This window comes from Cicer arietinum, chromosome 1, assembly GCF_000331145.2.
Source record: "Cicer arietinum cultivar CDC Frontier isolate Library 1 chromosome 1, Cicar.CDCFrontier_v2.0, whole genome shotgun sequence".
NCBI lineage: Eukaryota > Viridiplantae > Streptophyta > Magnoliopsida > Fabales > Fabaceae > Cicer > Cicer arietinum.
The window spans coordinates 15,350,037-15,366,465 of NC_021160.2; the positions used below are offsets into that span (position 1 = coordinate 15,350,037).

Here is a 16,429-nt window from a genome sequence, read left to right on the forward strand (position 1 = left end):
GACAAAGCTATTGGATAATCTCCTTCCATCTAAACGATACACATTCGTTCTTCCGGGTGAACTTGATATAAAGTTCAGGAAAAAATATTTTCATACTCTTTGGTCTATTTGAAAGTCACTCCACCGTCAATATTATCGTTAGTTGATATCATATTATAACTTTTACCAAAACAAAGCAATGAATCCGTTTTCTATAATAAAAAATTGATAAATATTTTTTCACATAAGATTACAAAAACAAAGCACTAAATCTCTTAGGTCCACTTCACTTCCACTTTTCTACCATGCTTCTCCTTCCAATGAGATTGTCCATTTCACTTATACCTCTCTCACTCAAGTTCCGTCCCCTCTTTATCCCTTACTATATTCAAAAAAAAAAAAAAAACACAAACAACGAAACTTTGAAATAAAAACCAGAAATTTACTGTTCATTTACTTTTTTTGTTACATCATTTTTTTTATAATACAAACATAAATTTGAAGAGTTGTCTAAAAGTTTAGCAAACTCCATATGTATAAATAGTCATGGTAAAAACAATGCAATTCATTGACAGTTTACAATTTGACATAAAAAGTGAATGTAAAAAGTGAATGTAACTTCGTCACAATAATAAATTAGAAGATGAAGAAATAATAATAAATATGAATAACATGAATTAATGTATCCCTTAATTAATTTTTTTGTAAAATGAATAACTGAATATTTTTTGTAAGATGAATAACCTGAATTTTTTTTGTTGAGTTATTTTGGTAAATAATTAAAAAAGTTGAGTACAACTTTGTTCATCGAGAACAAGATATACGTCTCTAACGTATCAGAATAAACTATAAGCTTGTGAGAATAACTTGTTTTCCAAACACACATTTTTTAATCCAATAAACTTATATAAACTAGTTTAATAAATCATTAGATAATTTATTGGCGTTACCGAACATTGTTATATTGCACCAGCTTAGTTTTTATAGTTGCCAAAATAGTAAATTCATACAAAAATATATATACACGTTAAGATGTTAATAAAATCACATTACACAAATTAAAAATATGAATCAAATACCGATAATAGGACTCAAACATAAAATAAATCAAGAATATTTGTTTATTTCATGAAGGCCAAACGTTCATATTGAATCAAGAGCATTTATATGTTCCCTGTATTAAGTAATCTAAAATGGGAGAGAGTAGTATTTTGCCTCTTTCTTTCTACATCTCACACACATACCTTCCGGTTATTGAAATTGAAATAATAATGAGAGAAGTTAATTTTTCTTTTTGTAACTGTTGTATAACTGGAACTAAAATAAGCTACAACAAAATCATGTATCTCTTATTATAGATGAGTTTAGTAAATTTAAATTTATAGTTCCAAGTGAAAACAAGCAAAGATATGTGCCAGTGAATATTAGTCCAACCATTAAACTTAGGTGTAGTGTCACAGAGAGAGTTTCATACTATTTTTAGAAGTAACAAACTAACGACTGAACAAAGAAAATATATTAACACACAGCAGTTGAGATTGTCATTAGATCTCCTCATAGAGATACAAATCCATTGCAACATCCTTTTGACAGATAAATTAAAAAAAGAGAGGAGTCTTCAAAGCTTCTGAATACAACCTTGTAGATACATCATTGGCCTTTGATTCAGGTACACGAACACAATATTCAAAACTTTCCTCAATCATCTACAAAACAATGTCAAAGTTATAGAATTGCACAAATGTCAGAAGAATATTTTTTTTCTTCTTTTCTGCAACTACGTTGCATTAGCAGTATTTTAATGCAATTTAATATCATGTATATAGCAATCTTTATGGAAGTTCAATTACCATGGTGTGTGCTAGAAGTGAAAGTTGGAAAATCATGAGCAGAGGAGGGAATAGAAATTGAGAGTTGGGTAGTGGAAGATTTATCATCCAAATCATGAAGCCATTGTTCTCTCCCTTTGTGTGGCCATTCATCAAAGAATCTATGGACAGTTTTCTGAGGTTCTTTTTCTTGTTCTTGCTGTTTTGATTGTTCACTGAGACTCTGAAGTTGCAAGCAAGAGTAATCATTGGACAAAGAAGAAAAACTCCTCAGTCTCGAAGACGACGAAGAAGATGAAGAACTCATAGTGAGTGGTGTTAGTTGCCAAGAATCACGATCCATAGAAGAAGTAGAGAAGCTTTTCATAGTACTACTTCCAGAAGGTTCTTTGAAGAAAGCATACTCATCTACATCTTCTTTCTCTCCATACACATACCTGTTCCTTTTTTACCAAATGAAAAACAAAACCAAAGAGCATATTCAATCACAATTCTCAAAAACTTGAAAGTAAGTACTTCAAAACATTGTTTTAAAATAAGGTGACAATGTGATTTTGTCAAAGCTCTAAATTAAAGTTTTTGTCAAAATCATAATAGCATATGATTAATTCTACTCTCAATCCAAACAAAGACATGTATATATCAAAACGTATGTAGCATCGACACTTTTAATCGAAGGTATGCTCAAGTGTCTGATACAACACCGACACAATGTTTGTCTTCAATTAACTATTATTTTCAAATTATTACAGGTGTTGACATGTCAGTGTTAGTATTGTGTTTGGTTTTGGTGTCTGTGTCAGTATATATGCTTCGTAGATAAAAACTTCAATATTGCAATTCAGTCACAATAGCAGAACTTTTTTTATTAATACTATGAATCAAATCCTTTTCGAAAACAATGTTTCAAAGTTAAAAAATACTAAGAACAAGGTTGGTTATGAGAAGAACCTGTAATCTGTGTTATTATGAGAGCAAGAATTAGTATCAAGAAACAAGGGAGCACTATTATCTTCATATGATGACAAAACAATAGCAGTTGATGATGAGGACTTTGATGATGGATGATGATAAAGAAAGGAATGTTGCAAATGAGAATGATGATGGTGTTGTTGTGTATCAAAGGACAAAGAAGAATTATTAGATGTAAGAGTTGAAGGATTATTTGCATTTGCATTTGCATTTGCATTTGCATTTGTTGTTGTTGTTTTGAAAACTTCCACAGGCTTTCTTGAACGGTTTTTTCCTCTATGCATGTGTCTTTCACAGTATTTAGAATCTTGATATGCTTCTTTTGAGCATCTCCATTTTTTTCCATCTGTTCTTCTGCATCTACCTGGTTCAGGATCTATTTTTCTTCCTATACCCATTTGAAGATAGTTCCATCCAACTGAGACATTCATAAGTCATATAACAATTTTGATTCCTCTAACAAAAGTGAATAAATAAAATGAAAATTTGAGGGAGAGAGAAGACTTACAATGTTGTTGTTGTGTTTGGTTAGGCAAAAGAGTTGAAGAGATGAGAGGAGAATCGAAAAAGCTTCTTCTAATAGTGAAAAGAAGATCAGGTGGAATAGAGATACCAGAAGCCATGTACTTGTAAACAAGAGCTTGATGTTCAAGTTCTTGCCATTGTGATGGTGTAAATGGGAACCTATTCTTGTTCATTGCTAAGAATTTGGAAGCATGAAGAATAGGAAGAAATGAAATGGAATAGAGAATCTTGCAGTGAAGATGGATACAATAAAAGTAATGAATGGTTCTGTTCGGTTGTTGCTAATGCTATTGCTAGCTACTGCTGCTTTTGCAGCTTTCACTGCCAACTCTTGTCTCTCACATTTCTACGGAAATCCACAAAATTAAATACACCTATATTCAAAATACAATCATTCAAATTAAGTCACAAATTCTTTATCAAACAATTATATTTAGATATTTACCATTTCACTAAATATAAGGGTCATTCTAACTTTTGATTTAAGTGTTTTGAAATATTTTCTTTTTGAAATATTTTTTTTCATAAAAAATTTTAGCTACAAACTGAAATACTTAAAATGGTTTTTATAATAAATTATTCAAATTAAGTTCTCATTTTAAATTTAATATATATATATATATATATAACAAAATATGAAATAAACAATGTTTAAAAAAAATGATTTTCATAAAAATAATGGAAATTATTTAATCTACTTTGTGACCAAATAAAATTTTAATAATTTCAATTTTAAAAAAATTATTTCAACATATACAACATGTATCATGTATCATATATTTATAAGTTGTAAGTTCGATCATTGCTAGTGTCATTGGAGAAATGTAAATGTAAATCCTCTTTATAAATATTTAATATTGAGTCAATCCTCTTTATAAATATTTAATATTGAGTCTATTTTAAAAAGATTAAAATTGATTTATACAGAATTTAAAAGTTTTATTTATAAAACTTTTTAAAATATATATAAAAATAAAGCCTCATTTAAAAAAATTGATTTAAATAATTTATTTTAAAATATTATTTTAAACATTTCATCTATTTCTTACAATTTTTTTTGCATAATAAAATTTCAAAAAATAATTAAAATAAAAAATTATTTTTGAAAAACACTTTCATTTTGAGAAACACTTAAAAAAATGATTTTTATCATGCTAATCTTATAATCAATATCTAAACTATTGTATGTCAAAATTATTTTTTTAATCAGTAACAAATAAATCTAAAACAATTTATATATTTTTCAGTAAGTTCACATAATAATTATTTTTTAAGATATAAAATTAAAATCACTTTTTAAAATTTTAAACAAACAACAATTATTTTATAAAAAACAGTTAATACGTTAAAAAAACAGGATAATTAATTAAAAAAACAGTTAATGTATAGGATATTTAATAAAAATCAGTTAATGTATTAAAATAATAAGTAATATTATTTTTAAAACATTGTGCTTGTATTATCAAAATAGTTAATATATATAAAATGCTAACTAAATAAAATATTAAAAATTTGCTTCCCTACTAAATAGAGGCCTCTAAAGAGCTTTCCACATAAAATGATTATTAATAATAATAATTAAAAAAAGATGAAGTTGTTTGTTTGCATGAATCTGAAGGCAAAGGGTGTGTGTGTGTTAGTGAGAAGATTGTACTGAGGTTGAAGCTTTTAGTGTTTGCTGCAACCAATTAAACTATTTTAACTTTTCCTCAGAGACTCACTTTCTCCCACTTACACTCTGACATTTTTCTTATTTCCAAAACTTAGAAATAAAGAAAGAAAGAAAACAATAGGTGCAGTGCTGTGCAGGTGCATCCAGGTCTGGGCCTCTTGTGCTCTTCTTCTTTTTTATTTCTTCTTTTACTTTTTTATTACGTTTCTACTATCCCTCCACTTCTCATAAATGCTTTCTACTTTTTCACTTTTCTTTTCTATTTCACCTTCTAATTAATTCTAATTTTTTTAAATTAATTCAAGGCCAACCACTTTTTTTTTAATATAAAGTCGATATTTGATATATGTAACAAAACATATAGTAAAAGATAGGCTAAATTACATCTGTGGTCTTTTAACTTAATTTCAGGTAACGTTTTAGTCCTTTATCTTTTTTTTCTTTTCGATTTAGTCATTTATTCCTAAAAATATCAAATAAAGTATGAAAATATGAGTTTATTTGAAGATTTATATTACGAATTTGATGAAATTTGTATTATATTGAAGAATATAATTAATTTTATGAGTTTTGATTGAATTTTTTTTTGAATTTTTGTATAAAAAAGGATATCATTGTTAAAATTTTAAAACATAAAATATCAAAATGTCACTTAAAATTAAAATAAAAGACCAAGTCGGAAAAAAAAAAAAGATAAAAGACTAAAATATTATCTGAAATTAAGTTAAAGGACCACAAATATAATTTAGCTTAAAAGATATTATCAATTAACATTTTTAATGGACCTCAATATTTCATATAGCATTGAGAATTCCTTGATTTATCCAATAAAGATAAGAGGGTGTCACACAACGTGTCAACTGCCTAGATATTGTGCTCATATCATATTCACAGTTCTTGATCCACTTTTGTTACAAATATACTTAGGTTGTGTATAGTATAAGAATACCTTCCATGGTGAATTTTTGAAAAACTCGTATCAGCTATTATAACTATATTTAATTTTATTATAATTTAAATATTTTGATATAATAAGAAATATTTTAAAGTTACTACAATTTGTAGAAGGACATCCGGTGGAGGTGCTCTATTTTAACTTCTGATAGTACAAAAACAATTTATTAGTTGAGAAAGTGAGATTTGGAATTTTCTTTTATACATTAGCCCAAATATCACATCGTCTAAAAGTAATCTAATTAAAATTGCTTGAACAGTTTTTATCACATATGTTTGATGTCATCTTTGTGATATTAAATTTATTTCAAAATACTCATAAAAAAATAATTAATTTCAAAAGTCTAACATAACATTCATAATTCATTCAAGCCGCCTATGCTAAAGGTGTCTAAGCTTTTAACTTAATCTTCTTTTATGTTGGGATTGTTTGTTAGAAAAAACTTAAAATCTAACATTAAAAATAGGTAAGACTTAAAAATATTACAAGTAGATTTTTTACGTTATATTTATATTTAATGTAAAACTCTAAATTTTCTCAAAGAAAGACCATATTTTTTTAATAAAATGAAACACTTCGGACAAGATTTAGGATGGCCATTAAACAAACATAAGCAATAAATAATATAAGAAAAACGGGTCGAACACAGAATAGTTTAAGATTCAGCACCATTATTATAAATGAATTAAATTAATAAGCAGTAAATAGAAGAAACTTTAGAAAGCACGTGCAAAGTGATTGGATCCTTCATATGGTCGGTCTCTTTTGTAATTAGGCACTAGCAGACCACTACATGATCTTAACCGAGATTAATGCAACAAAATCATATTCTGTGTTACCATTCTTGCTACATACTTTAGGAAAATAGTAAGGTCTTAATTAATGTAATTTAATTGTTGGTTTAGTGGTTGGGCTCTAAATGTTAAATAGTAAGGTCTTGTGTTTGATTTTTGTATGTGCTTTCTTTTTGTATAAATTAATTTTTGAATAAAACAAAAAGTCACACCCGATGGTTTCGAACCTAGTTCATACACAAAATGAGGCGTCAGACCATTGCAACACTTTAGTCAATTATGAAACGTTATATGCATATATCCTTTCACAAAACAGAATGACAGAACCAAGAATTGCACTTTTTTTCTCAAGTAGCATTATTTTTCTATAAATAGTGCCACTTTGGACAAATGTAAAAACAAAAAAACAAAAATTTGGAGATTGCCATCCATTTTTCTCACTCATTGTTATGTTTTAAGTCATCTTATTCTTCTCTAATGCATGAGTGAAGGATAAGAAACATTCTTTTGTAACATACTATTGAAAGATACTTTTGGTGCGATAGTGCAAATCATATCAAGGTTTTCCAAAGTACCCTAAAGGAGATTCATTGGTTATCTCATTTGCATCCAATTGGTGAGGGCGAATCGAACCTAAAGGCTAGTGTAACAACACGCTTTGGAATTTTCTACGTAAAATCTTCATCAACAACTTCACTATTAAAATCTTACAGCAATTGTCACCAACACATATCCAACAATCTTTAAGTTCGATTTTATTTTCAATCAATGGTTGCATCACTCAAAAAAACGACTTCTAATTTTGTGAAGTTGGAGAAATTCGATAGAGGAAACTTTATCCGTTGTTTGAAAAAGATGAAGTTCTTTCTTACAACTTTGAAGGTGGTGTATGTTCTAAACACTACAAAACCAATAGAGAAGGAAATGGAAACATTAGCAAACACAAGAGAAAGACAGAAGTTGGACAATGATGACTATATATGCATGAGCCATATTCTCAACGGAATATTTGACTCCTTGTTCTATATATATTAAAGTAGCATCTCTTCAAAGGAACTACGATAGAAATTAGAGTCAAGATACATGCAAAAAGACACTACAAGTAAGAAGTTTCTTGTTTCTCAATTTCATAGTTATAAAATGGTTGATAATAAATCAGTAATGGAACAAATGAATGAGATTGAACTTATTCTTAATAACTACAAACAACATCAGATGCACATTGATGAAACTATTATTGTATCTTGCATAATAAACAAACTTCCACCTTTGTGGAAAAATTTCAAAAAATCTATGAAACATAAGAAAGATGACATATCTCTTGAGCAATTGGGTAATCACCTTCGTTTAGAAGAAGAGATCCATAAAAAAGAGGATACTAAAAACCAATTTTTTCATGAAAAGGTCCATGTAATGGAGGAAGGAAATTCAAGCAAAACTTTTAAGAAAAAAAATCAAGATTTTGATAAATCTCATGAAAAACACAATGGTAATGATGAACAACGAAAGAAAAGAAAAGGAAGTTGTTATCATTGTGGAAAACCAAGACACTTTAAAAATGTGTGCATGTTCTTGAAAAGGAAGAACAAAGAGAAGAATTCAAGTGCAACAAAAGATAATCTTGTTGCTGTCATTTTTGAACTGAACATGATTGAAGATGTTGAATCTTGGTGGATAGACTCTGGTGCTACCCATCATGTGTGAAAAAACAAGTAACTATTTAAGATCATTGATAAAGAAGATGGAAGTGTTTTGTACATGGGAAATACCTTAACTGTCCAAGTCAAAGGAAAAAGAACAGTGGACATAGAATTCACTTCTAGAAAAATACTTACTCTTAAAGATGTATTTTATATTCCTAAAGTTACGAAGAACTTGATTTATGTACCTTTACTTAATAAGTTTGGTTTCAAATGTGTATTTGAGGGAGATAAATTTATTCTCTCTAAAGGGTATGTTTGTGGGGAAGGGTTACATTTGTGAGAATATGTTCAAATGTAATGTTGTTAGTAACTATAATAATAATAATATGATTTATGCTTATATTGTTGAGTCTTGTGATTTATAGCAAATGCAACTAGGACATATTAACTTTAGAAAATTGAATGATATGATGAAATCAAATTTAATTCCGACTTTTGATAAAAATTCAAATTCATGTACTACTTGCATGCTAACTAAAATCACAAGACAACCTTTTAAATGAGTTGAAAGAAGTTCTAAGGTACTAGATTTAATTCACTCTAATGTATGCGATTTACATGGTTGGCCTACAATTGGTGGTAAAAAGTATTTTGTCACTTTTATTGATGATTGCTCTAGATTATGTTATGTTTATTTAATGCACTCTAAGAATGAAGTTTTAGACAAACTTAAAATATTTAAAACACAAATAGAACTTCAACATGAAACTTTTATTAAGTGTTTTAGAATCGATAGGGGAGGAGAGTTCTATCATCCTGAGTATTTTGAGTCCACTGGTATTGTGCATCAAACAATTGCTCCATATTCTCCACAACAAAATGGAATTGCAGAAAGAAAAAATAGAGTAATAGAAGAAATGGTGAATGTCATGTTATCCTATTCCGATTTACCTAAGGGTGAAGCCATGCTAACTGTATGTTATTTTCTAAATAGAGTTCCTAACAAAAAGAACAAGATAACCCCATAAAAACTCTAGAAGAAAAGAAAATCAATCTTAACTATATAAAGTTTGGGTCTGTAGATCAATTGTTAATGTTCATGAACCAAAAAGAAAGAAATTGGGAGAAAGAGGAATTGGAAGTGTATTTATGGGTTGTGTTGAAAATAGCAAGGCCTATAGCTTTATGGTTGTTGAATCTAATGACTCATATCTTATTAACACAGTGATTGAGTCAAGAGATGCAATTTTTCAAAAAAATAGATTTAACTCAATTCCACATCCCAAAGAAATTGTATGTTCTAGTGTACAAAGTCTAGAAAGTAATGTATCTAATAATGATACTTTGATATGTTGAGAACCCAGAAGAAGTAAAAGAGTTAGAAAAGAGAAAAATTATGGACTAGACTTCTTTATGTTCCGTGTAGAATGTACAAATGATTCCATCAACAGTTATTGACCAATTTTCTACAATTTAGAGAGTGACCTAGACACATATGAAGAGGCAATAAAGTCTCAAGACTCTGCCTTTTGGAAAGAAGTCATCCAAGAGAAAATGGACTCAATTATGGGGATAAAACTTGGAAATTAGTAGACCTCCCACCTGGATCCAAATCAATAGGTTGTAAATGGATCTTTAAGAAAAGAAAATCAAAGTTGATGGTACTATTGATAAATTCAAAGCTAGACTTGTTGCCAAATGGTTTACACTAAAAGAACATATCGACTATTTTTATACGTATTCACATGTTGCAAGAATTGCATCCATAAGAGTGTTTTTGGCACTAGTTTCTATCTATAAGTTTGTAATCCATCAAATAGATATTAAAACTGCTTTCCTAAACGAAGAGTTAGATGAAGAGGTGTATATGAAACAACCTGATGGTTTTGTTATCAAAGGGCAAGAACATAAAGTGTGTAAATTGACGAAATCTTTATACAAGTTAAAACAAGCATCCAAACAATGACACCAAAAGTTTGATAAAGTTTTGCTTTCTAATGAATACAAAATAAATGAAACTGGCAAGTGTATTTATAGTAAATTTCATAATAGAAATGATGTTACGATTTGTTTATATATGGATGATATGTTAATCTTTGGCACCAATTTTAGATGAGGTAGAAAAAACTAAAATTTTCTTATAAAAAAATTCCGATATGAAAGATTTAGGTGAAAATATGTAATTTTAGGAATTAAAATCATTAGAGATGGAGTAAATATTGGTTTATCCCAATCTCACTATATTGAGAAAATGCTAAAGAAATTTGATCAATTCAAATTGCAAACTTGTTTCTACCCCCATTTGACCAAAATGTTAGTTTACAACCACATAAAGGATGTCACGTGGCACAACTAGATTATTCAAAGGGAATCAGATGTTTGATGTATGCCATTACCTATACCAAATATAGCATATGATATAGGTAGATTAAGTTGGTATACTAGCAATCCAAGTAAAGAACATTGACAGGTTGTTAATAGAGTATTAAAATATTTGAAAGGGACAATTAACTATAGTTTAGTCTATAGTGGATATCCTTTAGTTTTTGTAGGATATACATATGTCAGTTGGGTAACTTATATTGAGGATCATGCTTCCACAAGTGGATGGATCTTCAACCTTGGTGAAGATGCAATTTCTTGGGGATCAAAGAAACAAACTTGCATTGCCGACTCCACCATGGCTGTAGAGTTCATTGCCCTAGCTGCAGGTAGTAAAGAAGCTGAATGGCTAAGAAACTTGTTGTATGAGATACCAATTTGGCCAAATTCAATGGCACCAATATCCATACATTGTGATAGTCAACTCATACTATCCAAAGCATATAACCAAGTATATGATGGAAAATATAAACATATTGGTTTAAGACATAGCTATGTAAAGGATTTAATTTTAAATGGAGTAATATTCATAGTGTTTGTAAGAACTGAAAAGAATCTTGCAGATCCTTTGACGAAAAGTCTGACAAGGGACATGGTGTTGAAGACATCATTGGAGATGAGACTCAAGCCCGTATCTAATTGATCATCAATGGTGGAAAATCAATTCACACTTGAGTAACATCAAGTCTTGAGTTTAATGATAAAAGTACGCTATTAGAGTGATTGCAAGTACTTGAATATAGATATATCCTAAAGGTTGAAAGTACTTGGACCATAAGCATAAAGTTGGAATGTTTAGTTTTACTCTTAATAGAGATATAACATAAATTTGTTGGAATATATATTATGGATGTATTTATGATATAGTCTACCTATGTGAAGATGGAGTGAGGCCGCTTCAGAGAGTTAAAGGGTTTGACTCTTAAATTCTCATCAAAAGGATATATGTCACAAGGTTTTATTAAATGTGTCATCTTTATAATTCTTTTGATAGTACCTAGATTTCATGTGTAAGTTGTGCACACTTGTTCTAATGAATAACTGGTTCAAAGCGTGTCTACTAATCTATTCAGGATAAGTGAAACCCATATCTTACTAAGTAATGGTTCAAATTGTAAGATAACATTATCTGAAACCATGATATTTCCAAAATTATGGGACTAAGTATATTTTGAAAATGATGGGAGATTGTGAGATATTCCCAAATTATTGGTGAATATATGTATGTATAATTGGTTTTAAATGACATGATTTAGTTGTTGGTTTAGTGGGTGTGTTCCAGATGTTAAATACTAAGGTCCCGAGTTTGATTCTTGTGTGTGTCTTTGTTTTGCATAAATTAATTCGATGAGTCATGCGTGAAAAGAAGCATTGATCAACTACCATACTATTGCAACCCTTTAGTTAATTATTGAACAACCTATTCGTAAATTCTAAGTCATCTTATTATCTCATAACCACTAGACTATTGCAACCCTTTAGTTGACTTTAAAATTTGCTACATATAATCTTCATCAACAACTTCACTATTAAAGTCTTGCAGCAATTATCACCAACACAGATCCAACAACTTTTATGTCACACTCATACGACTAATCCACTTTAATTAAGTGTTGGTTCTTCCACTACACTTACTTAATCTTTATGTCTTACAACAATTATCATCAACACAGATCCAACAACTTTTATGTCACACTCATACGACTAATCCACTCTAAATTGCTCATACCACTACACTTACTTAATCTTTTTCAATCTAAATGTCGTTTCTTTTACCTAAGTTGTTTGTATCACTCACACGTCTAATCCTATGTGATTCAACAATCAATTATCCGACCTAAGTTGTATGTACTACTTATACAACAAGTCATGTTCAACCAAAAAATCATGTCTTCAATCTAAGTTGTCTGTAACACTACATGATAAACAAAATGAACCCTAATTTGCATTATGATACATGAAATCTTTTTTGGTATTTAGTATTGAGCATTAAGTGAACCTTAGTTCACACCGTGATACATGAAATCTTCTGGGTTAAGTCAAAATCTTTATGGTCTTTAGTATATGTAACCACAAAAAATTTAACGCGTTATAGTGCAAACTAAGGTTTACTTACTATCTTATACTAAAGACAATAGAAGGTTTTAGTTCGAAATGAAAAAAATTATGAATCATAGTGGGAATTAGGGTTCTGATATAAAATTGTTTGTCATGAATAACTTTAGAATTTTTCTAGGTTGAAAACTTACAAATTGAAGAAAAATCAAGCTTTATTAGAGAATACGATAACTCGTTTGATGAAATTCAGAATTGCACATTTTCAAAACGAGGTGAAAGAACATATTCTAAAACACATGCTAGGCTATAGAATCATTGGAAAAAACTATGTAAAACAACATATATGAGGATAGGCTATCATAAATAAAAATTGGTAAAACATTCAAGAAACTAATGTCTTTTATACTATTTTTTTAAGATTATGTTAATTTAATCTTTCTAGTCATTATGTTCAAAAATTATTTCCGTGTAATTTACTTTCAAAATACTTTTACTTCTGAGTCATTCAACTTTTTCCATTTTGATTTAAAATATTTGAGTATTTCTGTCACTTAATTTTGAAGTCTTTAATCTTCTCAACATTAAAATAATGTCTTTTTGTTGCAAATGTTTCGATTAGTGTTCCTTTACTTTCCAAAATTCAAATTTCCATAATTTATGTTTATTAGATTTAAATTATATCAAATTTTATTTTCAAACCCACCTTTCATTTATAACAGTAAACATTATATATATATATATATATATATATATATATATATATATATATAAAAGTTAAAAATTTAATTGTATTTTTAATTTTATATTTTATAATATTCTAGAAAATAAGTAGTCTATTTTAAAATTGAAATTTTTGATCTCTCAATTATTATATTTATTTTCTTTTTTAGGTCCAACCTATAATTCGTACTATAAAAATTGTGATTTTTTATTTTAAAAATAATATTTTTCTTTTCAGGTTTACAATTGATGTAATAAATCATCAAAAAAAAATTCATAACAAAACATTTTAAGGGAAAGAAATCACCATTTTATGCGTAAAAATTTAGGTTGGAATAAAATTGCATAATTGTAGAATCACAAAAAAAAATATTTTAAATTCATTTTTTACCAATTAAAAAGAGTAATTTTAATATTCAATAATATATATTCATTATCTGATATTATTACATAATAAAAATATATATATTTTTAAATGTATCACTCAAAGTAGTTTTTATTTTAACTATTTTTTAAAATTATATTATTCAAAAAAATTGTAATAAATAAATGAAATACTTAGAATAATACTTTAAAATAAACTGTTAAACTAAATTTTTTTTTTGAAAAGGTGTAACAAAAATAAATTTTATTATGAAAATAATTTTTAGAAAAACCATAACAAACATTAAAAATACAATTAAAGCAAATAAAGAGGGCATATAAGTAAAATGATAAGTTTAGATGGCATGAGATGATGATATTAATATTGTTTTGTTTTATTAATTAAATACTGTAGTGGAGCTATTCTTGGTTGCTTGCAGTGTAAGTGTTTGCAGGAACGTACGGTCACAGTGTGCCTTCTTCTGAACACCACATACCATCCTGGTGGGTCCAATTCCAACAAACATATAAATGTACCATTCGTACATCAACCAAATTTTTGACTTCATTCATGATTCAACGGTATAATAATTGACAGTAATATGTTGTAAATGCAGAAACAATACGATATTTGTAAAGTCATTTCGCCAAAAATAAATAAACTACTTTGTATCTCATTATAAGTCTTTTATTTGAGTTATGTATAATTCTTAAGAAAATAGTTAATGGTATTGTTTTCAATAAAAATATTTATGAAATTTTATAAATGATTTATATTTTTTTATATTTTTTCTACAATTATTTAGATATATAAATATTTATGAAATTTTATAAATAATTTATATCTTTTTATATTTTTTCTACAATCATTTAGACATATGTATAGCTTTAACATTTTGATAATAAATGTATATCTATATTATCAAAGACATCAATTTTTTTCACTTGTAAAATAACTTATCATGGTCTTGTGAAAAGTAGCTTTAAAAGATTTGAGAAAATTGTAAAATTTAAATAACTGCATACGTAATTTAATATTCACTTCGATTTTTTTTTTATAAAAGACAAATGAAATACAAATATTTATTGACTCATTTGTATCTCATTTGTCTTTTATAAAAATGACTAGAGGTAGTATAACTAAAAACTTAAATTATCTATGTGAGATCTCGACTAAATTTAACGACTAAAAATGTATTTTTGTCAATACCCTTATAAATAGTAAATAATAGCATAGTTAAATAAGTTGTGATTTATTAAATAAGAGAATATTAGTGGAAAAAATTAATTAATGTTTCATTGGTAATAGAGGATATAAGGTTGGTTTAGTGGCTGATGGTGCATGTTGTAAAGAGCAAACTGATAAGGAGGTTAGAGTTCGATTTTCACCCTAAACATAATATTAACAATGACTAACAATACTAACATAACATTGATTATTTAAAAAAATGTTTCATTGGTGATAAAAAGAGATAAGTAATATGAGAAAAGTAAATATTACAAATGAGACATTTAATATGAGACAACATCGATTTAGTTTTCCATTAGAAGATGTAAGACTTTGTGCTCCATAAATGCATCACTCGATAACCTTCAAGATATAATGATTGCATTTTGCACCAAAAAATTTCTCGATACCAAACTGACAAAGCAAAACAGATTGTAGAAATACAACTTCAAACTGTTTTTATCAAAGCAATGTCTCTGTAGATCACAATCTCTTGAGAAAATAGACTTTGTGTAATGAACATATACCTTAATTTTGCTAATGTCAACAAAAGTGTTCATGTCGCTTAGATTCCAAATAAGTAAATGTCACATCGTATGATAACTCTATTGATGTCACACCGACAATTTCATGCAATATTATTGTATATTGATTAGTTTTGCAGGTAGTGTCCATAACCATCACAATTCACAATAGAAAATAAGTTCAACAACTTATTCGAATTTGGAGCATCCAAAATAAATCTCTCATAACATCTTAGTCTTCTTGTTTTTTATTTCTACAACCATATTTATCATTTTTTACTAACTTGAATAGATGTTGCATCTTTGTTTTAGAATCTCTTACCTATAATTTGATCATACTCCTTTGCTTATAAATTTGGGTGATCCGAGTTACAAGGTCTTTGTCAAAATCTTGCAACGAGAGTAGTATGTGTTTCAGTACAACATGACACTTTGTCAAGTCGTAAACATGTTTTCTCATTTCTTTAGTTTAAAGTACTACAAAGACATGATCTTTCATAATACAAGATAACACATATTTATGAAATCCACAAATTATTTTTAACTATCCACTTTAAATGGTATTGATCTAACTTTGAACTCAAAATTAACTTTGATTTTCTTTCTCTTTGTTATGACATTGTATTTGATATGGTGAAATTAATAGTCACCCTATTTCTATTCTCAATCTCGGTAACCCAATGCACTAAAATTTAGCTCTATTCTCACCAGTATGTGTTCCAAAAAACTTAGCTCAAATTTGACTAAAATTTTCAGAAAACTTAGCACAAATTTGAGAGAACTTT

At 28.0% G+C, this 16,429-nt stretch overlaps 1 protein-coding gene across 2 annotated transcripts; it reads right to left on the reverse strand.

The window, feature by feature from the left end:
- Positions 1-1,371: 1,371 nt before the first annotated feature.
- Positions 1,372-3,615, reverse strand: LOC101492167 (growth-regulating factor 3). 2 transcript variants are annotated; one of them, XM_073368017.1, is made up of 4 exons: positions 3,289-3,615; positions 2,760-3,198; positions 1,830-2,245; positions 1,372-1,685 (listed from the first exon to the last, which is right to left on the reverse strand). In XM_073368017.1, exons 1-4 carry the CDS (start codon positions 3,476-3,478, stop codon positions 1,678-1,680), a joined length of 1,053 nt encoding a protein of 350 aa, XP_073224118.1. In that variant the 5' UTR covers positions 3,479-3,615; the 3' UTR covers positions 1,372-1,677. The 2 variants fall into 2 exon arrangements, with proteins under 2 accessions (XP_073224118.1, XP_004513476.1); XM_004513419.4 differs by having other exon boundaries at positions 1,830-2,251; positions 3,289-3,611.
- Positions 3,616-16,429: the final 12,814 nt, after the last annotated feature.